This window comes from Mus musculus, chromosome 19 (assembly GCF_000001635.26).
Source record: "Mus musculus strain C57BL/6J chromosome 19, GRCm38.p6 C57BL/6J".
In the NCBI taxonomy this organism is placed as follows: domain Eukaryota; kingdom Metazoa; phylum Chordata; class Mammalia; order Rodentia; family Muridae; genus Mus; species Mus musculus.
Genome location: NC_000085.6, coordinates 41,528,154 through 41,553,681, shown reverse-complemented (window position 1 = coordinate 41,553,681; position 25,528 = coordinate 41,528,154). Strand labels below are relative to the sequence as shown.

Below are 25,528 nucleotides of genomic sequence, written 5' to 3'. Positions count from 1 at the left end.
GTAGAAGTTCAAAAGTGTATTGGTTGCAAAAATGCTGACAGCACTTTGTGAGAACATAAAGTGGCAGGGACTTAACCTATTTAAAATACACCTCAGAGACTCAAGAAACATCTGAACAAAACCCATAACCTCTTAATGCTCCCACTGACTTGGATCCTCAGTAATACTTATCTTGGAAACATCGTCATGCCATTTCCTTAATTTAGTACATGTATATATGTTATACCCAACAATTTAAACAATATTGTCTTTTATTTATAATATTATTTTATTTTTAAACATAGGTCACATTATGTAGTCCTCCCTGGCCTAGTAGATGAGGCTGGACTTAAACTCACAGAGATCTGCCTGCCTGTGTCTCCCAAATGCTGGGATTAAAGGAATGCTTCACTGCACCTGGCCTAATACTCTTATGAAATTATAATACATATTTTTACTAATCTCATTTGTAAAGTGTAACTTCCATTCAAAGAATGTTTCTCAGATAGGTGCTAATTTATAGTAAAACACTGAAGATAAATGGAGAAACTTGCTTTTCTATAGTTTTGAGAATCTATTGTTTTAGAAAGTGAAACCACTTTATACTGCCCTCACGTTAAAGTTTAGCAATAACTCCCTCACTTTCCTGTATGCTGTATCTATTATAACTGCCATGCACTAATGTACCTCTCTATCATTCAATGTCAGAACAATTTAAGAAAGACATGATTTATATTTTTAAGAGTCAGGTCTCACCACACTGTCCAGGTTGGCCTTGACCTCAGGTGATCTGCCTGCCTCAGCCCATGCAGCTGGGATACACAGGAGCATATATATAATCATGACCAGCTAGAATCACATTGTTTTCTATCCTATTCTTGTTAGTGGTGCCCTATTTATAAATTTTTTCCTCCCCAAATTAAAGTCTTCTGATTGGGTAGAGAAGACCATGACATCAAACCATACCTTGTTCACTAGGTTCTGACTGAGACTTTCTGACAGTAAGGTCCAGAGGTGAGTCTTGGTCAGCCATGAGCAGTTTGCTGAGCACGGGGTTCTGAGTAGTTGCAGCCGTGGGAGAGGTGGTGACTGGAGATGCTTTCGGCAGGCTTTGGTTCTTTGTGCTATTGGGCTGGCTGGGGTCCTGAGTAGAGCTAGTTTTTGAGGTATATTCAGCAGCAAATTGTTGGATCATTCGCTGCATGATCTCACGGGCCACTAAGGGAATATTGGGGTCGGAGACCCAGGGACTGTCTGTAAACAAAGATTTATTTACTTTTAAAGTGGGACAGTAAACTAAGGAAAGAAAAAAGACAGCTTTTAAGAAAACATAAAATTTAATTTTCCTTAAAAATCTAGTATCCTAACAACTGCATTCATTCCTCATTTGATTTATAATCTTAATTGGTAAAGCAATCGTAGATACTGAAAATAAAATGTTCATATATTTCTAAACAATTTACCTGCTCGGATTACAAAATTAAATAGGGGATAGCAAATGGTATTTTCTGGGTAAAATTACTTACCTGATATGGAAATACCTCAGCCTTCTCTTAGCAAACACTTACTGTCAACATGTGTAGAAAACATCAAGTTTACCCTTGATTTCCCCCTTAACTATCTCCTCACATTGTTCAAGTATGGGTTTCAGAATTTATATGAATTTATATTTTAATTTACTTCTTAACGAGTAAAGGAATAGCAAGACATAAACAACATTTAACTTTAGGATCCAGGATGTAATTTCAAGATCCATGGAAAGACTCTGTCCCCAGAGTTTCAGATTGCTTGAGAAAGGCCTTGAGAAATGGTGTCAGCTACTATCGGTCTGGGAATAACAGTTTTAGAACTCCTAGCTAAAGTTTAAATACCACATTTCAAAAGCGGAAATTTTTCCATGAGTTCTTTAAGTATAACCTGCCAACCTTTAGAGAACAGCTAGGAAATTAAAGAAATAAATACCTAAGCAATCAACGTCTAGACGATGTTCACTAAAAACAAAGAGCACAGGAAACCACTGACTCTCTCAGAACTGGAAAGGACGGACCATCAAGTTCAAATGGGGTTAGGATGACAGGGAAAACATCTGTGCAAACCTGTTATCTTCATGTTTCTATAACTACCTAGAAACTGCATGTGTTGATTCCTGTAGCCCTAATCTTGTCTGATGTAAAATGTCTGTTCAATTTATTTAAGTAAGAAATACAACAATCAAATCAATTACCAACTAATACCTTTAAAACAAGTGAAATATGACCTAAACTTGTACTAATAAAGTTTAACTACTAATAAAACTTCTGTATAACTCTACTACTAACCTTAATGTTCTATTGGTACATTTAATTCCCCAAGGCCTCTTCAAGGCCTTTAAAAGAGTTCTCAAAGGCTTTAGTTTTCTTATATGTTAAAATTATCTAGAAAAAGTAAATAAATGTTCATAATATATTGGAAATGTAACCCTATATTTCCTCTATAAATACAGACTCGTATTGCAATCAGTTTGTAAAAAAAAAAAAGATATTTAGTAAAGAGAAAAGATTCCATTTGTATAACCAGTTGTATGTTTATCACATTTTAATAAAATTTGAGCCATAGAGTGCCTTTTAAAATATTTTTATCCACTCAATGTGTGTGTGTGTGTGTTACATTTGGAGGTCAGAGGACAACCTGCAGGAGTCAATTTTCTCCTTTCATCATAAGAGTCCCGGCCGGGGATTCAATCTGGGTGGTCAGGCTCAACAGGAAATGCACCCTTACCTTTTAAACCATCTAGGCAACCTTTCTTCACTCATTTAATGTACCTGTGTATGTGTGTTAAATGTACATTAATATAAATTAACACAAATAAATATAAATTACTACCCACGCCTGGTGCCTGTGTAGGTCACAGAAGGCATCAATCAGGTCTTCTGGAACTGGAGTTACAAGTAGTTGTGAGCGGCTATGAATAGGCCAAGGTCTAAACACATGTCCTCTGCCAGAAGCAGCAAGTGTTCTTAACTGCTAAGCCCTCTCTCCAGCCTCCCCTACATTGGTAATCTTGTTTGTTTGTTTGTTGAAACAGAGTTTCACTATTTAGTCTTGGTTGGCCTGTAACTCATTATGTAGACCCAGCTGCTCTGGAACTCAGTGATCTGTCTACTTATACCATCCAGAATTAAAGGCACGTGTCATCCATCATACCCGGTTTCTGAATTTTCTTATTAATAGTTATTGATTTTACAGTTATAATATAGTTATAGAAATACCTATTTCCCCTAAATAACATTTAATCTCCATGTGGAAGAATATACAAAACTTCAATATATTAATGGTATGTTTTTACCTCAGGGAAAGCAGAAGAATGTAAAGATTTGAAAACTTCCAAATCTGTGGCAAAATACAGCAATTTATGGGAATCTGGCTAACTATTAAAGAGCTTTGTGATGAGTAAAAGATTTTACAATAAGAACTATTAGGTTCTACCTTGGAGGTTTAAAAGCCAGTATTGTATCTTGTTTCTTTATTGAATGAACACCACAATCATAAGACAAACTATTCAATGTGTATATATGACCCCCATTGTTGCCATTTAAAGTTCTCTATCTTCTACTAGGAGTTTCTTGAATGCATTCATTGTTTGATTTACTTAAAAAGTTCTGTAATCATGGTCATGTCTAGGGAAATACTCTCAACTGGGTCAAGTAAAAGCAATTATTATAAGATATAGTTGGAAGAGAACCTATAGAGAAACATGAAACTGCTACAGCACTGCACAGCACACCACAGCTAAATGTGGTGGCACGTCTTTTATCCCAGTACTCAAGGCAGAGAGGCAAGGAGCTCTCTGAAAACTAGAGGTCAGGCTGGTTTACATAGCGAACTTTAAGACCCTGTCTTGATATAGACAGGAAAGGACAGGACAGGAAAAGACAGAACAGGAAAAAAAAAAAAAAAAACAAAACCCAACTGTTAGAGCACAGCCAGTGGTATATTTTAAAATGCAAATACTACTTTAAGAAATTATTAAATAAATCTTTCTTTGCGAGAGCCCCCTGTCCCACATCTCTCTCTCTCTCTCTCTCCCTCCCTCCCTCCCCCAAACACAGAGATCCACTTGTTTTTTTGTCTCCCAAATGTTGGGATTAAAGGCAGAATTACCCCACTTTTAACTCAGGTAGCAAAGCAGGCTAAGAGAGAATGTGATTATGTCTGTTGAGAGGCATAATTCTCTTCTTAGAACTTGTTACATAGGCCAAATCACAAAGTCTGCTTTTATGACATGTATATTCCTACTTAGTTGTACCAAACTCCACAAAATTATTTAAAATACACAATTTACAGCCCTTGGACAAACTAAATCCAGTTACTGGAATTAAAGGCTACGTGTGCCAAATGTGAAAATCTGAAACACGAAGTGCTCTGAAATTCCAATCTTCCAAGTGTTGACATAAGATTCAAAAATGTTTGAAATCTGAATTCTCAGATTAGGGTTCTCAACTGGTAAGGTCCACAAAGATGCCAAAATGTGAAACCTCAAACACTTTTACACTGTTTAGCATTTAGGACAGAGAAAGCTACCCTCAGCTATACAGACTCCTCTCTCTTCAGAAAAACACATCACCTCCCTGGATATTGCCTGCTTTTGGCATTACAGCACACAAATGTCCACTTCAGAGATATTTTCATCAAGATTAATAAAATACCTATAAAGTAACAATATTAAGATATAAAGCAAAGAGAAAGAACTTTCAATTCCAAAGTAACAATTCCTTTTTCTAAGCACCTCACACCAGTGTACAACCAATATACAAACTCAAATTTCGTTCAAATCTCATCACTTGAAATCCTGAAACCAATTTTAAGGTAAGAATTCCTACTGTAAACATTATGAACAGCATGTAAGAACTGTAACCCAGGTTATTCTTCTAGGACAAAGGCACGGAACTAAGTAGGCTATAATATCGCTGAGAGCACCAACTGGCTGTGATTAACCATCAATACCCCTAACCAAAGAGCAGGTAGAAAGTGTGCACTGGGAGAAGGCTTCCTAGCTTTAGTTTTAAAGGCTAATTACTTACTAGGACCACTCACCATGCAAGGACCCTGCCTGCACACCCCAGTGGAGAACATTGTGAACGTTTTGAATGATAAGCCACTTGGTGCTACTTTAAATGTCTTTCTCCCTACCATTGTTTCAGATGGCCTCAAGTATGTCGCCTTGACAGGCATGGGCCTCATAATGCAGACGAGGCTGGCAGGAACAAGAGATTGGCTGATGAGATTAAAGAAGTATGATGCCACATCTAACAATGCACAATCCTTTATTAAAACCATCAAATAGTCATAAAACTCATGAAAGTACTTTTTTTTAAAAAACATTATTTTTGGCCGGGCGGTGGTGGCGTACGCCTTTAATCCTTGCACTTGGGAGGCAGAGGCAGGCGGATTTCTGAGTTCGAGGCCAGCCTGGTCTACAGAGTGAGTTCCAGGACAGCTAGGGCTACACAGAGAAACCCTGTCTCAAAAAAAATTTTTTTTTGTAACTCCGGGCACTTACCCTGATAAAGTGAGTCTGAAAGACTCATCTGGGAGATATAGGTCAGCGTGCCAATGAGTATTAAAGGGAAGTGCTGGCACACTTAGAAATCTGATTTGCCTAGGGATCTAATGGAAAAAAAACAAAACAAAACAATGAAAATACAAAAGTATGTGTTTTCCCTCAAACAACAAACTTGGTTAAGGAATATCCTAAGTTTACAGGACATCTCACCGAATGTTCTGAAAACACTGATCACACTAAGTACAACAGCTTGTATCCAATAGTAACCAAACATTAGAATCTTATTTCACTTCTGGTGTACTGTCAACCTTGAGAGGAAAAAGGGCATATCAGGGGAATGAGCGGTACAAAGGCACTGAAGTGTGGTGTGGGTGGGAGATGGGCTCTCTGAGTCTGCGGAGGGTTAAGTATACCAAGAACCAGTAGTGTAAATAACTCCTTTCATTCCTTTCAGTTCTAGCTGGCCTGAAACTCAAAAACGCCCATCCCTGCTTCCCAGCTGCAGGAATCACGAGTGTGTACTACTTTATCTACCTTGTAGGAAACATTTTTAGAAATTATCATAATTGCCTTTACTTTAGCAGGAGAAGGAAATGTGTAATTAAGGAACAGAATTCATTCAGGAAGAATTTATTAACATAACGTCACATAACTTTTAATTTCAGCATTTGGGAAGCAGAGGCAGGAGGACCTCCTGTAAATCTAGGTTATCCAGTGCTACAAAGCAAAACCCTATCTCAAACCACAAACAAACAAACAAACAAACCAGGCAGGTGGGTGGATGGATAGATGATAAAATAGGTAGACAGAATAGACAGACAGATAGACAGATTCTTCACTAATTAAAACAAGAGCATAAAGAGGTTATGTGGATAAAGACAAGAATTGAAGCAGGGTATAGTGATGTCTGCCTCTAATCCCAGCACTTGGGAGACAGAAGCAAGCAGATCTTTGTGAGTTCCAGGAGAGCCAGAGGACATCATGAGACCCTGTGTGTTGGTGGGGGTAGAGATAGGAAGAATGATGACAATAATGACAACAACAACAAAGGAAGGAGGCGGGGAGGAGATAGAAAGATGGCTCAATGGTTAAGAGTGTTTGTTCTTGCAAGGGACTGGGATTTTCCAGAACCCACATGGAAGCTCACGAATATCTTTAACTCCATTTCTAGGGTATCTAATACCCTCGTCTAACCTTCAAGAACACTGCGTATATGTAGTTCTCACATGCACATACACATACATACAAGCAGAAAAATAAAATGAAAACAGGATTAACTGTCTCTAAGAAGAATCCCGAAGTCTCAAGATGCATGCCTCTTTTTGGCATTTCAACATAATGTTATCATATCAATTACAAACATTTTAAAAAAAATAATATCCTAAGCTATGTTTACAATTTTGTGTTAGACCACATTCATAGCTATCCTTGGCTACATGTCATTTGGTTTGAGACTCGTGGGTTGGTCAAGACTGGTAGAGAAATGGTTCTGCTTTTCAAGACCAATATAAAACAAGCTTCTTTAAGGAGAATGATGTTGACACAAAATGTAAGCAAGAGAGTTTGTTTTAGTGTAGAGTTTTCTATGAAGTAAGTTTTTAAAAATTCAGTGAAATGAGATTATGTCAATGGGCTGGATTTTCCCAACACCCCATGGTGGCTCACAGCTACCCTGATTCCAGTTGCAGTGAACTGGATACATGGTGCACATACATACATGCAAGCAAAATACACACACAAAATAAAATATATTTTAAAAGATATCAATGCTTACAAAAATGTTTACAAATACAACTGTAAGACTTAACTACATTTTCACTTCAAACAAAATTTCAGGTTAGATTTTCAATTTACTGAGCTGGTTTTATAGTTATTAAGGATTTAATTTTTATAGTTATTAAGTAGCATTTTATATGTCTAAAACTTATCTAATGAGCTACAAAGTTTCACAATACATTTCTGTCTGAACTATTTAACTAAGACTCATCCCCAGTTTAAAATTAAAGAGGACAATGGGTTGTCTTAACGTTATTCCAAATTTAATGTGATAAAGGAATACAGAAATATTTGAAGAGTAACTTAAAATGACATCTATATTAAGGAAATTAATATATGACAAGCAGACAGCTGTGTCGTTTGCCACTGAAACCAACCTTTTCTATAAAAGACTGCATTGAGGAACTCTTCTGCTTGTCTCTGGAGTCGAATGATTTTTGCGTGCTCTTGCTTAAGCAAAGCTTCTTGCCCAGCTCCGGAAGCTGGTTCATCCAGACCGACTAAATGTCCCTGCAAAAATATTGTGTGAAATGTTTGTACAGAAATCTCTCCCCATTCAAAATTCCAAAGCACAGATGCATAAAGGCAACTGTTATAAGCCAACAGAACAAATTAGTATAATACAATTAGAATATTTAATTTTTAAAAATTGGTTTAAATACTTAAAACTTAAATTCTGTTTCTAGATAACTGTATTGTAATGGTGGCTCTCAGATTTTTACTGGATTGTTAATAAGTAAGTCAAAGCTGGCACTCTAGAGTGAACTGAAACCACAACCCTCCTGTTCCAGTACACTTCAGTATTTTTAGTTACAGTGTGTCCGTGCTTGAACACATGCATACATACATACATACGTACCTACATACATACATACATACATACATACATGGAGTAAGATAGAGAATAAACATTTCCAATGCTGCATGTGATAGTGCCCTGCACTTATTTTTATCCTTGCCTCTCACAATTAAACAGGAGTCTAGAACAATGATGGGCACCACAGAAGATACTGAGAGGATCCACAGTACACCTTCTAAGGATCTTTTAAGTCCTGTGCTCACATGTCCTCCACATCACTGTAGTATATATAAACTCATGCATTTATTTTCACTATAGACTACTTGTTTCAACTAATTTATTTTAAACACTTTCACCAGGTATAACTCACCCGCCGAATATAAAACCCACACATTTTATTCATATCTATAAATTGTTAACATAGCAATGTGAGTATTTGTATCCCATTAACACTCAGCTGCCATTCCTCCACTTGCACCTGGCCCTAAGCAGCCAGTTATATTTATATTATTTTACCTCTGAAGATATGCCTATTGTGGTCATTTCATCTAAATGGAGCCATATTTTTTTTCAGAGGGGGGGTGACATTTTCCCCTAGAATACAGTTTCAAGGTCCATCTATATCATGGCCGGTGTGGTATTTCTAGTTATTTATTTATTTAATCATGATTTTTACATTGGATTTTTTTTATTTACATTTCAAATGTTAGCCCCTTTCCTGGTTTCCCCTCTGAAAAACACCCTCCCTATCCCCTCCCACCTCTCCCTGCTCACAAACCCACCCACTCCTGCTTCTTGACCCTGGCATTCCCCAACACTGGGGCATAGAGCCTTCATAGGACAAAGGGCCTCTCCTTCCATTGATGGCCGACTAGGTGTGCTCTTTGGTTTATAGTTTAGTCTCTGGGAGCTATGGGGGTACTGGTTAGTTCATATTGTTGTTCCTCCTATGGGGTGCAATCCCCTTCAGCTCCTTGGGTCCTTTCTCTAGCTCCTTCATTGGGGACCCCATGCTCAGTCCAATGGATGGTTGTGAGCATCCTACTAAATGGACATTCCATTTTATGGCTATGGCACATCTTATTCTTTCAAGAGTGGACAACTATGTGGACAACTTCCACTCTCCCACTATCACATGAGGAATGAGAGAGTGTGTTAACTGCTCATGTCTCTCTATGGATGTCTACTTTCACTTTCTTAGCTACACAGCTAAGAGGTAATTTCTAGATCACTATGTTAACTATATTTAGCACTTGAAGAAGCATCCAAGTACCTAGTAAGCATGAGTAATGTGGCCTGATATATATTATGTTTGCTGGGTATAAGTGATTCACAATGCACTTGTTTTCCCCATATATGAAGCAGGACCTCAGTATTTATCCAGGCTCCACTCAAACATATGATTCTCCTTCTTTCACCTCCAAAGTGTTGCAACTGCAAGAGTAAATCGTCTCATTCAATTCTGCAGAGTAGGTCCTGGTGCCATGTCTTAGATGACTGTGTTATGACTATTCAGTATCTGCCCAGTCTGGCTCTCCTCCACTTACCTGCTCTCTGCCTGCATTTATGCCATACTGTTGTATGTTTATGCTGTTGTCCTCCAATGACTGTTAGTTGACTATTCTACTGTTTTTGCCATATGATAGGGCATACATTGCTAAGTCTGTTGCAACAATAAAGAGGTACTTTTGCTGGGGTAAACTGTTACTAATATTTCAAACTTAGATTTCAGGAAGGCCTTTTTTTTCCTTGTTCCTTTCTTCTGGTAATGTTAATCTTTTTGTTTTTTTGTTTTGTTTTCCAGACAGGGTCTCTGAGAACTGTGGCTGTCCTGGAACTCACTCTGTAAACCAGGCTGGCCTCAAACTCAGAGATTTGCCTGCCTCTGCCTCCTGAATGCTGGGATTAAAGGTGTGTGCCATGACTGCCAGCCTAACATTAACTTTTTTACACATTTTTTCAACTGACACTAAAAAGGAGCTACCCGCCTCCTCTGAACTGTTTGCCAAAAAGATTTTGCTTTTTAATAATGGGTTTAGGCATTTCTAAGTAATATGTCTATCTATGAAGAGTTATAGGGTTTTCTTTCTATTCTTGAGGCTTATGTTAGAAGATCATCTGAGTTTCTGTGTAAGAAGTGGGGAGATGGTCCAATCAGTGAAATGATTATCATGTAAGCACAAGGACCTAAATCTATAGAGTCTTAGCGCTCGGGGAAAAAGTCAGACGCGTTTGACCCTCAATGTCATCACTGGAGAGGAGCCCTAAAACCTGCTGGTAGACTGTTCAGTCCAACAGAACTGTGAACTTCAACTTCAGTAAAAGACTGGCTCAAAAGATTTAGTAGTAAAGGAATTAAAAAGATACCTCCATTAACCTATTCTACCTACACGTGAATGAATACACTTCCAACTCTAACTGTGTGCATGCATATACTACATGGACAAACGACTTTCATTCTCAGTTAAATAGTTGTTTTACTTGCTTTATCCAGAAAAAGAACTAAAGATTAAAAGTAGAACAAATCACACATTTTGCTTTGTTTTCTACTTTAATCATACATGTTATCGACTGCAACTGAACATCCTGTCTACAAATGTAGAGCAGGATGCCAGATGTGGTAGTGCACGCCTCTAATCCCGGCACCCAAACGATCCACAATAAACCATGGCTTACTGTCCCTTGCTCGCTCATATTCTCTCTCTCTCTCTATACACACATACACACACACACACATATACTTGCGCAATACACAAAGAACCAATAAAAACAAGAGAGTTTATGCAGCACAAAAGTAAAAGAACTGAATACCCAGGTGACAAGAAATCAACAAATATTCCATTATCATTCCTCCACAAAATCTGTATTTTAAATACATGCATTATATATGGTACCACAAAATGTAATAAAAAACACGTGATACTGTCCTATAACTAACTAAAAGACATTGGTTGCTTTGATATAAAAAAGAAGCTTTTGGCCAGAACCAAATAGGAATAAGGCTGAAGGTCTAAACTAGAATTTCTGTCTTCTAGGAGTTACTTGCTTTAGGATATAAGCTGCTAAGTCAGCTCACACCTACAGTTAATTCTGTCTCCAAAATCTACTTATTATCATAAGACATACTACAGAGTAATTAACCACACAGTTATTGCTGTAATAACACTGGTTTTTTAAACTCCTTGATAAATAATTGAAAAACGAGGGAGTTTGCAAGCATAAGAGTTAATAAAATGTCACTGCAGAAGAGCTGGCCCTTGGGGAGCAGGCACAGAGCTGACAGGCTGAACAGCTCAAATGCCACCCAGGCTCAGACACACAGTTTTGAGTTGACCCACTCCAACATCTACCCCACCTATGAACAGCTGGAGAAGATGAAGGGGCTGGTCCTGCAGAACGAAAGCTGCAGGATATCCATGACACAGGGCAACAACACGGTAAGAGAAGTCCCTGTGAGGATCCATTATTGAAAGCACAGCAGAAGCCAGAGATCTTGAAGGAGACCAATGACTCATTGCAAAGAGCATGCAAGGAAGGCTGCTGGAGCAAACACTGCAGCTTCTATGGCCGAATGGCTTGCTTTCCTTCTTTGTAATACTTATTTGACCTTTTTGTTTTGTTTTCTTTTGGGGGAAGGTTGCAAAGGTGGAGGGCGGATATGGAGGGATGGAGAGACTGGGGTGCATGCTACTAAGTTTCTCTAACCCTGAATTTTTGTTAGAAGGATGATATGCTTACCTGCTGCAGGCTTTCATAGTCACGACTGCTTGCTTAATGGAATTCTCTCATGGAACTCCAAAACAGAGAAAAGTGTGTCTGTGAATCTAATACTGTTCTATTTTAAGGGTTATGTTTGTTTGTTTGTTTGTTTGTTTGTTTGTTTTTTAATGTTTTTCAAGACAGGGTTTCTCTGTGTAGCCTCAGACTCAGAAATCCGCCTTTCTTCTGCCTCCCAAGTGCTGGGATTAAAGGCATGCGCCACCACTGCCTGGCTCAGGTTAAGATTTTTTTACATTAAAGAATTATCGGAGCTGGGCAGTGGTGGCGCATGCCTGTAATCCCAGTACTTGGGAGGCAGAGGCAGGGGGATTTCTGAGTTTGAGGACAGCCTGGTCTCCAGAGTGAGTTCCAGGACAGCCAGGGCTATACAGAGAAACTCTGTCTCGAACCCCACCCCACCAAAAAGAGAGAATTATCATATAGAATTCAATCTTGCGAAAGCCATGACATTTGCTAAGATGACTGTTACACAGTTACTTTCCCTAAGAACACAGAGAAAAATGATGAACCTTGGGAAATTATAATACTGTACAATGACTCCAAAATCACTTGAAACTGATTAATCAGTGATACTAATCAGTATTGAAAATCTAGACATACTTATTTTTATAAAAAGGTAAACTTTTTTTTCCTTTCTTTTTTTCGTTTTCTAAGACAGGGTTTCTCTGTATAGCCCTGGCTGGCCTTGAACTCAAGAAATCTGCCTGCCTCTGCCTCCCGAGTGCTGGGATTAAAGGTATGCGCCACCACGAGTAGCAGAGGTAAACTTTTTATAGATCAGACTCGTCTTAAACTAAATTTACCTGACTCTGCCTCCCTCACACTAGAAAAACAGCCAAGGCTGTTTTATATTAAATATTGTGATCAGAGTGTTGCAATTTAGAGTTTATTATCGGGATAATACATAAAATCTTTATTAATGAAAATGTTTGAATAAATCTTCATATAAAAATTTTAAAAATGTTTCAATGAGTATGTTCCATGTTTCTAGTATTTCTTTAGAATAGATTATCAAAACAAATGGAGCAAAAGAAGCAGCTTGATTTTCCTGGAACACAGCCCCCAACTTTGCTCCTGTGACCAGGTTTAGCTTACAATACATGCAATTAAAAAATAAAACAAATTGAAAAAGGGAGCTGGAGAGACGGCTCAATGGTTAAGAGCACTTGTTGCTATTCTAAAGGACTGGGTTCAGTTTCCAACACCTATGTGGTGACTCACAAATATGCATAACCCTTGTTTCAAGGTCTCCAATGTCTTCTGATCCTCCCAGTACCAAGCATGTACATGGTACACATGCACGCACACACACACACACACACAAGCAGGCGAAACATATACATTAAAAAAAATCAATGAATGGATAACAAATCTAAAATAATTTTAGATGGAAACAATTTTTATTTCAGCTACTTTGAGTATTACATTTTGCATATTATGAATTTGCTGAAGGCAAAAATGATCAACCAACATCCTAATACTATTTATAAGATAATCCTTTATTTTCCAACTAATGTTAAGAGCATATAAGGCTTTTTTTTTTTTTTTTTTTTTTTGGTTTTTTGAGACAGGGTTTCTCTGCGTAACCCTGGCTGTCCTGGAACTCACTCTGCAGACCAGGCTGGCCTTGAACTCAGAAATCTGCCTGCCTCTGCCTCCCAAGTGCTGGATTAAAGGCAGGCACCACCACACCAGGCTTGTATTGTTTCATTTTTATTGATTTATTATTGTACCATTTAAAACTACATTGGTATTTATAATAAGTTGGTATCTGGAATGCAAACACTCATTCGGTGTTTCTGTTTTTAACACTGCCTGGCCATTATAGCTTTATTCTCTCAACTCTGTTAAAAATCATAGTGAGTTCTCCTACTATCCTTTATCAGCCCCCTTAGATCAGCTTTGACAGAACAGAAACTGCTGCTTTCTCTTTCAGCAATTGTTTTACATTCATTCAAGCAGACACTAATAGGTCTCAAATAAAATACCAAAATTTATACACAGCTCCTATGTACTGGCTATTTCACACTTGAGAAGAAGCAATGGTTTAATTCTGTAGACAGGATTTGTAGAAAAGACCGACTTGATTTGGGGTGCTATATTTCTGGTAGCCTATCTAATTTGTATCAATTTTCCAATACCCCTTGTTTTCTTACATCTTTATTTATTGTGAGTGCCTGCACACATGCTACAATGTATGGATTATAGGGAACAGCTTGTAGGCATTGGTTCTCTTCCTTCCACCTCGGGGTTCCATGGACCCAATTCAAGTGGTCAGACTTGGATCCTCTGAACCAATGTGATGACCCTCAAGTCCTCTTAAGTTAATTAATTAATTAATTAAGTTAATTTCTTTTAATGATGCTGGGGGTAAGAGGGTGGCAAGGTGTGACACACACTTGGTAGGCAGAAAGGTGGATCTGAGTTTGAGGCCAGCCTGGTCTGTGCTGTGAGTTCCAGGTAAGTCAGTAATGCATAGTGAAATGTTGTGTCAAATCGACAAACAAATGTGCCCTGAAGTAATAGGAGATAGAAGGAAAAGAACTACAGAACTTGCCAACACGCTGTAGTCTGACCATCCAGGTCTAAAGCTGCAATAGTGAACAGGCTAAGATCTTGTCCAGTAAGACATCAAGCTCTTTACTAAAATCTTTAATGAGGGTTGGAGAGATGATTCAGTAGTTAAGAATACTGGCTTCTCTTCCAGAGGACCTAGGTTTGACTCCCAGCACCCACATGACAGTTTACAACTGTCTGTAACTACAGTGCCAGGGGGAACCAATGACCTCTTCTAGCTTACTTGGGCACAACACATACATGGTATACAGATAGACATGCAAGCAAGATGCCCCTATACATAAAAATAAAAATAGAAATCTTTGAAAATATATCACCTAATATTATACTTTACTGCTTTTTTGGAGTGGCATGGCAATAAAAACCTCCAAAAGATGTTTTCAAATATAGAGTATATCTTCGTCTATGTTGTATCTGAGGAGGCTGGGGAGATAAATTAGTGGGTAAAGGCATTTTCTACATACCCCTGGAGACCTGAGTTTGAGTCCCAGAATAAACAGGTAAATAAATTAAAGAACTTAGTGAATTTCTTTAAATGGCAAAGCAAATAGGTCAAAGAAATATTTCACCAAACATACATACGAGGGTGTGTCTGTATAAACAGAGAGGAATGGCAAGAAAGCAGGGAGACAACCAGGTGTGGTGGCATAAGCCTTTAATCTCAGCACTTGGGAGGCAGAGGCAGAGGCAGGCAGATTTCTGAGTTCGAGGCCAGCCTGGTCTACAAAGTGAGTTCCAGGACAGCCAGGGCTATACAGAGAAACCCTGTCTGGGGGGTGGGGGGAAGAAAGCAGGGAGACAGGAATATGAATGAAAGTCTCAACATAAATGGTCACCCAAGAAATAAAAATTAAAACTGTAATGGATAAATATCTCTACATACCCACTGGATAATGTCAAAATTGACACTACTAACACTGCCAAGATGTGGAACACTGGTGTTCTCTTATGTGGTGAAAGAAACGAGTTAGATGAATAACACACAATACTACTCAGCATGAAGATACACACTACTCAAAAGGACTTACAAGTAAGTCACAACAGTCACAACCTAACAACAATTCAAATGAACAGCTTGAAGCCAGTGATGGCTCAGTGGTTAAGAGTCCTTGCTGTTCTTGCAGACGGTGGAGGCTGAGTTCCAAGTGTCATAGTGTGGCTCACAGTTTATAATTCCAGTTCTAAAGTGCCTGATGCTTTCTTTTGACCTCTGCAGGCACTAGGCACATAACACATATATGCAAAACACTCATATACATAAAATGAATGGCTAAATTGTGGCATATCTATTTTATTTTATCTTATTTATTTATTTTTGGTTTTTTGAGACAGGGTTTCTCTGTATAGCCCTGGAACTCACTTTGCAGACCAAGCTGGGCTCGAACTCAGAAATCTGCCTGCCTCTGCTGGGATTAAAGGTGTGCACCACCACGCCCGGCAATTGTGGCATATCTATGCTAAGAGAAATTACAAGGAAAATGAAGGAACAGAAGATTATGTACAAAAACAATAGGAGTCTCAAAAACAGTTAAGCAAAAACAGTTAAACATAAGACTGCATATTGCAGGGTCATATAATTCTAGGAAACGTAAAACTCTAGTGATTGCATAAGCCTGGAGGATTGTGGAAAAAATTAACTACAAAGAAGCAGGGGGCAAGACATCAGGGTACGCAACCGTCCCTATGCTGATGGTTTATGTATATATAACAGAGCGTTTCAAAATCAACTAACCCTACTCTTTGAATTAGTTTGACTATGTATAGGTACCACCTCAGTTTTGAAATACTGAAAATGAGATACTAGGTTCCAAATGTGACACTAAGAGTAAAGAGTAACGAATATTCCATTAAGGATGATACAGTAAATACTTAAGGTCTTACAAGCCACATGCAAATTCTGCTGCCTACACAGCTTCTTTAACTTGAACTTGAAGGTACTTAAAAAGCAGCCTGTGGTCAAGGCTTAGGGCTTATTTTGCTGACCTGATGGAAATATTAAACTTCTCCCAGACATAAAACAATCATAGATTCACAGGTCCCTGAAATAGCAAAGACATCACTAAAAAAAACAATGGAACAAACTTATATCAGCATGGAAGCTAATCCTCCCAGCAATAAACTGTCAATGAAGCTAAATTTTAAATAGTAAGGCCAAACATTTCTTTTTGAAGTCTAACATTTGTTTCCCTAGAACTGGGGAGGTAAGACTGGAGGAAGAGACTTAAGTGGCTGCTTATTTTCTCTTGAGGGAATGTAAGAAAAGGAAATGGAAAATCAAATGACAAGTTTCTCTTGGGAAGAATAAAGTAGCCTGGGTTTTCCAAGTGTAACTGGGAAATGAGAGGATGACTTTGAAAGCTACTCCTGTCTACTATGTTCCTTGATTACCTAAATTTAGTTAAAAATTGTTATAAATTGATACCACAGGAACTAAAATCAAGTATATACACACAAGTTTTGTAGTGATTACGTTAGAAAAGTTTTTCAGAGTCATGAGCCTATAGCTATACAGCCTTTCCTGTTACCTACGGCTTCCTGACATTTCTAGCTTAGAAAAGCTGACAAGATGTAATCCATTGATTTAAATGCCAATTTCTTATTCTTATTGTTTTAAATGCCAGTAAGTTTTAGAGAAAATGGTACCACCACTCTAAATGCTCATATACTTTAAGGTCAATCGTCTAGCAGAGAATCTTAATTTATTGCTCTTTATATAAACAAAGTATAAATTGTGTTCAATGTAATTTTTGCCATATAAACGCTATCTTCAGTTTGACTAAACAAACTACCAAGTTAATGAGTAGATTAACTACATTTATAGGGTGAAAGATGCTGGAGCTTTTTTTAATTTGGGGGAGATTGTTTAGTCCCTCTTCAAAGTGAACATGTGAAGTTTGAAACACAAAGAAGTAATGGCTTAACATTGGTGAAGCTACAAGAGCTGGGTTTCAGAGACAGAGAGACAATAATATAAGATTTTTTAAAAGTAAATTGAAAACGCAATGATCTCATAAAAGTTCCTACATTCTTCCTAAATTCTTGCCATTAGTATTAAAATAGAGACATTTGTCCAGCTGCTCAAGGCTTCCTCATATGAATATTAGATCCATGACTCAGTATTACTCAGTACCTTTATCTTCCACTAACTGGTGCTTTTATGTAATGAGTGCAATGTACAGTTGTTGGTTTTTTACTATTGGAAGTATGTCAAATCCTATTTTTTTAAAGATAAATACCTAAGTATTAAGATGTTAATATTATCACAATCTAAATGTTTAATACAGTCCCTATCAAACTGGTAACTCTTCCAGTACCCCCTTCTCTCTCTCTCTCTCTCTCTCTCTCTCTCTCTCTCACACTCACACACACACACACACACACACACACACACCATTCCTTTAGCTTCCTAATGAAACAGACCTGCGATCTCATAAGCTGAAAGAGAATGGAATCATCCTGTAGGCAACTATCTTTTAGAACCTCTCAAAAGAACTATACAGAAACTGAGTTTTAATGCAGTATTCAAACTGTATATAGCAACTCAACATTTGCTGTGGACATTTTTTCCATTATACAAGTAGGTGCTATTAAAAAGTATTAAAGATAAATGCAAGGCACCCTCACAGTTAATAGTAGTGACGTCTATCTAAAGGTTAATACTATCCCTAATTTTCATTTACAAACAACACATCAGGCCTTCTGAAGTTTGTACCCACTATCCTCTTGTGACTATAGAAATCGCTAGATGCCCAAAGTCATTTTAGGTGCAAGGATAAAACTGCCCAGTGGTAATAACAGCATTATAAAGTCTAAGCATTACAAACTCCATCTGTGCCACTACATAGAACTAGTTTCGTATCTGTATTATCTATTACATTGATAAAAGTCCTACCCACGGGGGCTGGAGAGATGGCTCGGTGGCTAAGAGCACTAACTACTCTTCAGAGGACCTAGGTTCTATCCCGACATGGCAATTCCCAAATGAGTGTTAACTCCAGGTCCAGCTATCCAATATCCCCTCGCTGCCCATTTCTGGCCTCTGAGGCCACCTGCACATTTGTGTGCCCACAAATACACATAAAATCTTTTCAAAATTAAAAACCAAAACATATAATAAAGCCACAAAGAAGTAGAATCCGAGATGCAAATAAGAGTGGCGAGATACCTCGGTGGATAAAAGTGCTTTCTTCCAAATCTGAGGGCCTAAGTTTGATCTGGGGACCTACATGGTAGATGCAAACCAACTCCTGCAAGTTGTCCTCTGACCTGCACATGCCTGTACCCCAATAAGTAAGTGTAATGAAAATATAAATAATATTGTAAAGAACATAAACCTAATCCCAAAAAGGCCTAGAGAAGAGAAATACTATTTAGAAAATGGTCTTTATAGTAGATGGGGAAGAACAAAACAAAGTCCATGTGCAAACACTCAGCACTTGGCAGGAAGAGAAAAACAGGTAGATCTGTGAAGCCTGATCCACACAGATTTCCAGGGACGCAAGGGCTACATGGTTAGCAGTGGGGGGGGGGGGGGGGGGATTGGGGTGGGTGTCTTCTCAAGGAGGAGGCAACATTTACAGAAAGAAACTTCAGAATCAATAAAAATCTTAGAACATTAATGTCTATTCAAAATGTTTCACCTTTGTAATGGAACACTCACAAGAGTATTTTTTTTAATATCAAGACTTTAATATTGCCAGGCAGTAGCAGCACACTCCTTTAATCCCAGCACTTAGGAGGCAGAGGCAGGCGGATTTCTGAGTTAACGCCAGCCTGGTCTACAGAGTGAGTTCCAGGACAGCCAGGGCTACACAGAGAACCCTGCCTCGAAAAACCAATCAACCAACCAACCAACCAAAAAGACTTCAATATTTTTCTCACTTAAAAATACAATGATGAAAGAAATCATCTTACCAATTAATTTTCTTGATTGAAACTACCTTTCCTGTTGCTGGCATGGCTAGAACACTCTGAAATAAGGAAGTGCTATGAACAAGTTCTCAGGCCAGGCAACAGTCTTACTGCTTAAGGCAGTCTTTTTTTTTTTTTTTTTTTTTTTTTTTTTTTGGTTTTTCGAGACAGGGTTTCTCTGTGTAGCCCTGGCTGTCCTGGAACTTACTTTGTAGACCAGGCTGGTCTTGAGCTCAGAAATCCGCCTGTTGCCCAGCTGCTTAAGGCAGTCTTGTTGAATTCCTGACAACTGTGACTCCTAATGTTACACTGAGTGTGTCCTAAACTCCCATGCTAATTTCCTGTTGGTTTTCTTACCATCTTGCCTTATTCAGCTATTCCATTGTTTTGTTTTGTTTTTTAAATCTTTAATTATGTGTATACATTTGTCTGTATGTGGGTCTATGCACATAGGGGAGCAGGTTGTCCCAGCAAAGTTCAGAAGAAACTGTTGGAGTCCCCAGGAGAAGGAGTTACAGGTGGTTGTGAGCAGTCCAACTTAAGTGCCAAAAGTGAATTTGGCTCCTCTGCAAAAGCTGTATAAAATCTTTATTGTGCTATGTCCCATCTTAATTTCTTTCTCTCCAGCTTTTCCTAAAACTATAAAAACTGCTCAAGCTTCCAGTGTGCTCCAAAAATCTTGCCTTAAAAGTCTTCACCAAGCATTATCTGCTCGTTTTCTTTATTACTCTTGAATTCCTTGAAAGCCTGGTAATATACACCCATTATGGAACATCCAGACTGTCTAGTTTCTCATTAATGCCATCAGACCTAATAGTCCAGCTTCCATAATCAGTAATCTTGGTGTGCTATTCTCTTAAAAGTGTATTTGGCTTGGCTTGGCGCACTTGTTCACCTCCTTTAAGGTCCATTCAATTCTGAGAAATGACCAGGTGTTAATGTTACTAGAATAAAGAGAAAAGAGACCTTGGACCTTGTTCCTTGTAGAGCCTGGAAGATACTTAATGCAAAGCAGGCAACTCTTTTATTCTACTGTTCTTCTTTCCAAAGTAATTTTTTTTTCTACTTTCTAAAATGAAGGTCCTCTGCAGGCTTCAGATTTATCTTAATTAAAGATATCATTTGCCTCAAAATGCAAGTTTTCATTCTGTATTATAATTCCATTTACACAACTCTTATCACTGGACATTTCCAATTACATTCTTATTTTCACTATAAACTACTTTCTGGGTAACTATATTGGCCATTTCACCTTTCTCCCCTACCATCTCCCTAAGCCATCTGAGCTTAGAAGTTAAGCTAGTATCACTTCCTTCATTTACGTAATACATGCATCATCACCAAGGATTGGTAGTGCTTTAGTCCAGATTCTCTAAACGAATTTTCCCTATGAATCTTCAAGTTAAAGACCCTACCTAGTTCAGGCTCATTTTCTGGGTTATTGCTGGACCCAGTGATTTTCTCACTATGAATACCTCTTTTTTTTTTTTTTAAGATTTCTTTATTATTATATCTAAGTACATTGTAGCTGTCTTCAGACACCCAGAAGAGGGCATCAGATCTCATTATGGATGGTTGTGAGCCACCATGTGGTTGCTGGGATTTGAACTCAGGACCTTCAGAAGAACAGTCAGTGCTCTTAACCCCTGAGCCATCTCTCCAGCCCATGAATACCTCTTTATTACACACAGAAAACCAACTACTTAAGTCAATGGCTTTGAAGTACAGATTTTCTTTTGAGGTACAAATTGTCTACGATGTATCATTGACAAACATGCAGACAATACACTGATACATGCATGCAGGCAAAACACTGATACATATAAAAATGAAGTAAATCAATCTTAAAGGAATAAAAAATTTAAAAAACTTAGTAGACTAACAGGTTAAGTTGTGAAACTCTAAGGAAAAGTAAAATGTATGCATGCTAGTTTTGCCAAAGTCATAGCCATGATACATCAGAGTAGTTAGGTGTGGCAGGACAGGCATTAAACTGATGACTGGAAGCCATGCACGGGAAGCACTCTGATTGTTACAAGTTTGGTTACTATCATTAACTTCCTACTGTGCCTAATTATAAACTATAGGCTTTTACACACACACACACACACACACACACACACACACACACACACAAAACAACAACAAGAGCAACAAAAGAAGAAACAAAACAAGTGTAGATACAAGACCATACCAGCAGTGATTTTAGGCATTCACCAGAGGTCTTACAACACATTCCTCCAAAAGGAAGGACCATTGCAACCTACAGGTGAATTATCAGTTCCATTTCCCTAAGATAGTGAGCTGCTTTGTGGGTTTCTATTTTACCTACTGTAAGTAAATATAAAAGTTGTATCTGTTATCCATTCTACTACCCTTATAATTCGTTAAAATTTCTATTAGCTCAAATTAAAAAAGAAAACACAAAACACCCACCTCTTTCTCAAATAGCCATTGCTTCTGCTTTTCCAGACACACTCTACATTATCTCATCATTAACCCCAAACTCAAGACTCCAGTAACAAGCACAATACACATTGAGTATTATCATATTATCTTAGTCTTTCCATTTTTCAATTTTTTAATTTTACAGATGTTAGTTTCAAAGCACTGGGTTTATTTCTCAACTCTAATCTTTCTCAGAAAAGATGTTACAAATGCTTGTGAGTCCCAGAGTATAATCATTTTCAATATAATTCAACAAAGGTTATATATAAAGCTCCTTCATTTCCTATCTTCCATTACTAGACGGCTCTCTTGAAAACAAATAAATGAAAGAGACTGAATGGTGTTGAATGAAGAAATCAGACTCCTAGAACCAGCTGAGCTGTCAAACAGAAACACGTTCTCCATCTGGGGAGATGGCTCAGTAACTTCAGATCCACAGAACCCATGGAAAGTCAGGCGTGGCCACTGCACACCTAAAACATCTGCAGTGAGGTAGGAGTACAACGGTACACAGGTGGATTCCAAAGGCTCACTGGCCAGCTAATCTGGGTGACAGCAGTGACATCCAGATTCAGTGAGACCTTTCAAATAACCTATAAAGTGGAGAGCAATAGAGGAAGACATCCAAAGTCGATCCTCTGGTCTCCTTATGTGTCCACAAGCACAGGTGAGTAAACCTGCACACATATGTGCACATCCCTCTCCCTATAGAAAAACACTCCAGTTAAAAACCCAACTAAAAACGGCAAAATGGGACTGGGGGTAGGGGAGATAAAATCTGGAGTGTAAAAAAATAAATAAATAAAGGATTTTTTTAAAAAAGGAAACAAACCCTGCAAAACTGGGACTGGAGAGATGGCTCAGTGGTTAAGAACACACTGACTGCTCTTCCAGAGGTCCTGAGTTCAATTCCCAGAAACCACATGGTGGCTCACAACCATCTGTAATGGGGTCCAATGCACTCTTCTAGTGTGTCTGAAGAGAGCCACAGTGTACTCATATACATAAAAAGTAATTAAATCTTAAAAAAAAACGCAAAACTACAATGAACAAAAGCATCTATTTTAAATGACACATTATTTCATGTCTTATCTGTTCTTCTACGAATATTAACACAGTATTTTGTCCTTATGCATCAACAGAAAACTCTCAATCATATTATAGTAACATATTGATCCATCACTCAGCAGAGAATGGTTCTCTCTTCCCAATTCTAATATAAAAAGAAAACAACCTTTTCTCCTCCTCTTCTACCACAATTCCTATTAAATGATTTGCTCAATAGCTAACATCCAATATATATACACACATAAATGCAAACACATAGAATGTAAATAAACATCCACTCCATCTTCAGGCTGCTCTTGACAATGCTGCTTTATTCTGTATTCTTTCCTTTTTTTCAAGTATAGAATATAGAGTTTATTCAGGGCATGGGGAGGGGAATTAGGAGGGTAATAGAGACAGAGAAAGGAGGGAGGGAGAGAGAGACACAGAGAGGGGAGGGGAGGGGAGGGGAGGGGAGGGGAGGGGAGGGGAGGGGAGGGGAGGCTGGCCATGAGCACATGGAAAGAGAGGGGTGAGAGGAATGGGGAGAGATGGGGAAGGGAGAGAGAGGGCAAAGGGAGAGCAAGAAGGCAAGAGTATTCTGTACTCTTTCAGAGCCAGTAAATTTCAAAACAACCTTCACATTTATTTAACAAAATATACCATTGTGGATTTTAGCAGGAATGATTTTCATGGAGAAAACAGGAAAAAGATGCCACTAATATATGTAAGAAGCTCTTAGACCACCACATGACAGCATTCAGATGTCAAAAGCCACTTTTCCACAATAGCCAAGACAACAGTAGCAGACAGAGACAAAGAACACATAAGCATAGCTCCCTTCAGCAACTGGAATAAAGGCAAAAACAAATACTCAAAACTTTCAGAAAAGGGGGGAAAGACAAGGCATACTATCAATTGACAAATAACTGTATAAATTACATGTATTACAATCACATGAAAGAGGAAGCAGCACTAGGAGCGAGTGTGCACCCTCATAGGACAGCAGAGGCATAAACAAAGGAACTTATGCCTAAGATTAGAAAAAGAAAAAGGATTTTTGTTCAATACAAATCATGTTATTTCAGAAGTCCAGAAATAATACTAGAGGTATAGACTACAGTGATATCTGTGGGGATAAAAAAGAACAAAATACGGCCTGGAGAGATGGCTCAGCAGTTAATAGCACTAACTGCTCTTCCAGGGGTCCTGAGTTCAATTCCCAGCAACCACATGGTGGCTTACAACCATCTATGATGGGCATCCAATGCCCTCTTCTAGTGTGTGTCTTAAGACAGCACAGTGTACTAACATACATGAAATAAATAGATAATTTAAAAAGAAGAAGAACAAACTGCAGTAGGAGTGTTTGATAGAAGTTTGCCCATAAACTGAAGTTCCTCTATCGCAGAAGAAGAAATCAGAATGTTTCCTAGACTGTGCAGCAGGAAGCCGTGGGCAACAGGATACCACGAAAGCAAGGTAGGTGGTAAATCCACTGAGCTTTCAGTAACTGAAATGTTTCCAGAGTAAAATTCTGTTTGGTGTTTAGTTTTGTTTTCTTAAGGCAATAAAACAGAAACACAAAGGTTGAGCTAATTTCTAATTAAACAGCACTCACAGCCAGTTATTATAAAGAGACATTTAAAACAGAAACTTATTGAGTCTTAAGTCTACACAAATTACTAACTACTAACTTTTTGTACCACAAATGATCATTTCTTGAATTACTATCCACTTTATATTTAAGATAAATGTAACACTTTGAGACCCAGTTAATTCATTTGCCTAAATATATATAAGACAATGTATGTTGGGATATAAGATTTCTTCTTGGGGGGGAGGGGGGCGTTTCGAGACAGGGTTTCTCTGAATGATCCTGGCTGTCCTGGAACTCACTCTGTAGACCAGGCTGTCCTCGAACTCTATCTGCCTGCCTCTGCCTCCCAAGTGCTGAGATTAAAGGCAAGCACCACCACTGCCAGGCTGGATAGAATATTTCTTTAATAGGCTACCCAACACACTAAAAACAGTTTAAACTGAAAAGCCAACTAATATCAAATCTTTTATAAACAAGCAACCAAATTTTCCTTTTCCTGTAAATCTTCCAATAAAATGATTCAAACCCTCTTAAAGAGCCTGAAACATCACATTAGACACCGCTCCCCAGCGTCTTGGTTACCTTTACTTTATCTCTTTTCAAGCAACAGAACAGACAATTTTCATCAAACGCCCAATCAGAAATGCTTTCAGGGTCACACTCTGCAGAAGTAAAAAAAAAAAAGGAAAAGAAAAAAAAAGAACCAAACAAGTTTTAATAATCATAAACCAGAATTTTTCAGAAAATAAATTAAAGCTAATTTCAAAACTATTATATAGTTGTGAAAGCCTCACTAAAAAAGTAGGTATTTAACATTTATCTTTAAATTCTTGTATTTTCATCAAACTCAGATTCTCACACATGCAGAAGTGTGCGCTCCACCCTTACAGCCATACCCAGAAACTCCTTCCTCTATGCTCTAAGACATTTGTCTTAAAACTCTGAAAAGAAAACTCTTCACTCAATTCCTAGCTGCTCATTAGTTAATTGTGCTAACTATACATATACTAACAGTATAAATTAAACACAAACATGCTGCCCTGAATACAGTTTAACACTTACAAAACTG

The 25,528-nt window shown here is 38.1% G+C and overlaps 1 protein-coding gene across 2 annotated transcripts in view; it reads right to left on the bottom strand.

Moving 5' to 3' along the window:
- The window catches only part of Lcor (ligand dependent nuclear receptor corepressor), a 113,480-nt gene that overhangs the window by 42,480 nt on the left and 45,472 nt on the right, over positions 1-25,528 (bottom strand). Inside the window, exons 4-6 of one of the 2 annotated variants that reach the window (NM_001370767.1) lie at positions 25,042-25,121; positions 7,675-7,807; positions 946-1,233 (exon numbers count right to left, since the gene is read on the bottom strand). In NM_001370767.1, coding sequence (NP_001357696.1) covers positions 946-1,183 — 238 coding nt within the window. In that variant the 5' untranslated portion in view covers positions 1,184-1,233; positions 7,675-7,807; positions 25,042-25,121. Of the gene's footprint in view, positions 1-945; positions 4,044-7,674; positions 7,808-25,041; positions 25,122-25,528 lie in introns of those variants that run through there. The other variant, NM_172154.4, reaches the window with a different exon arrangement.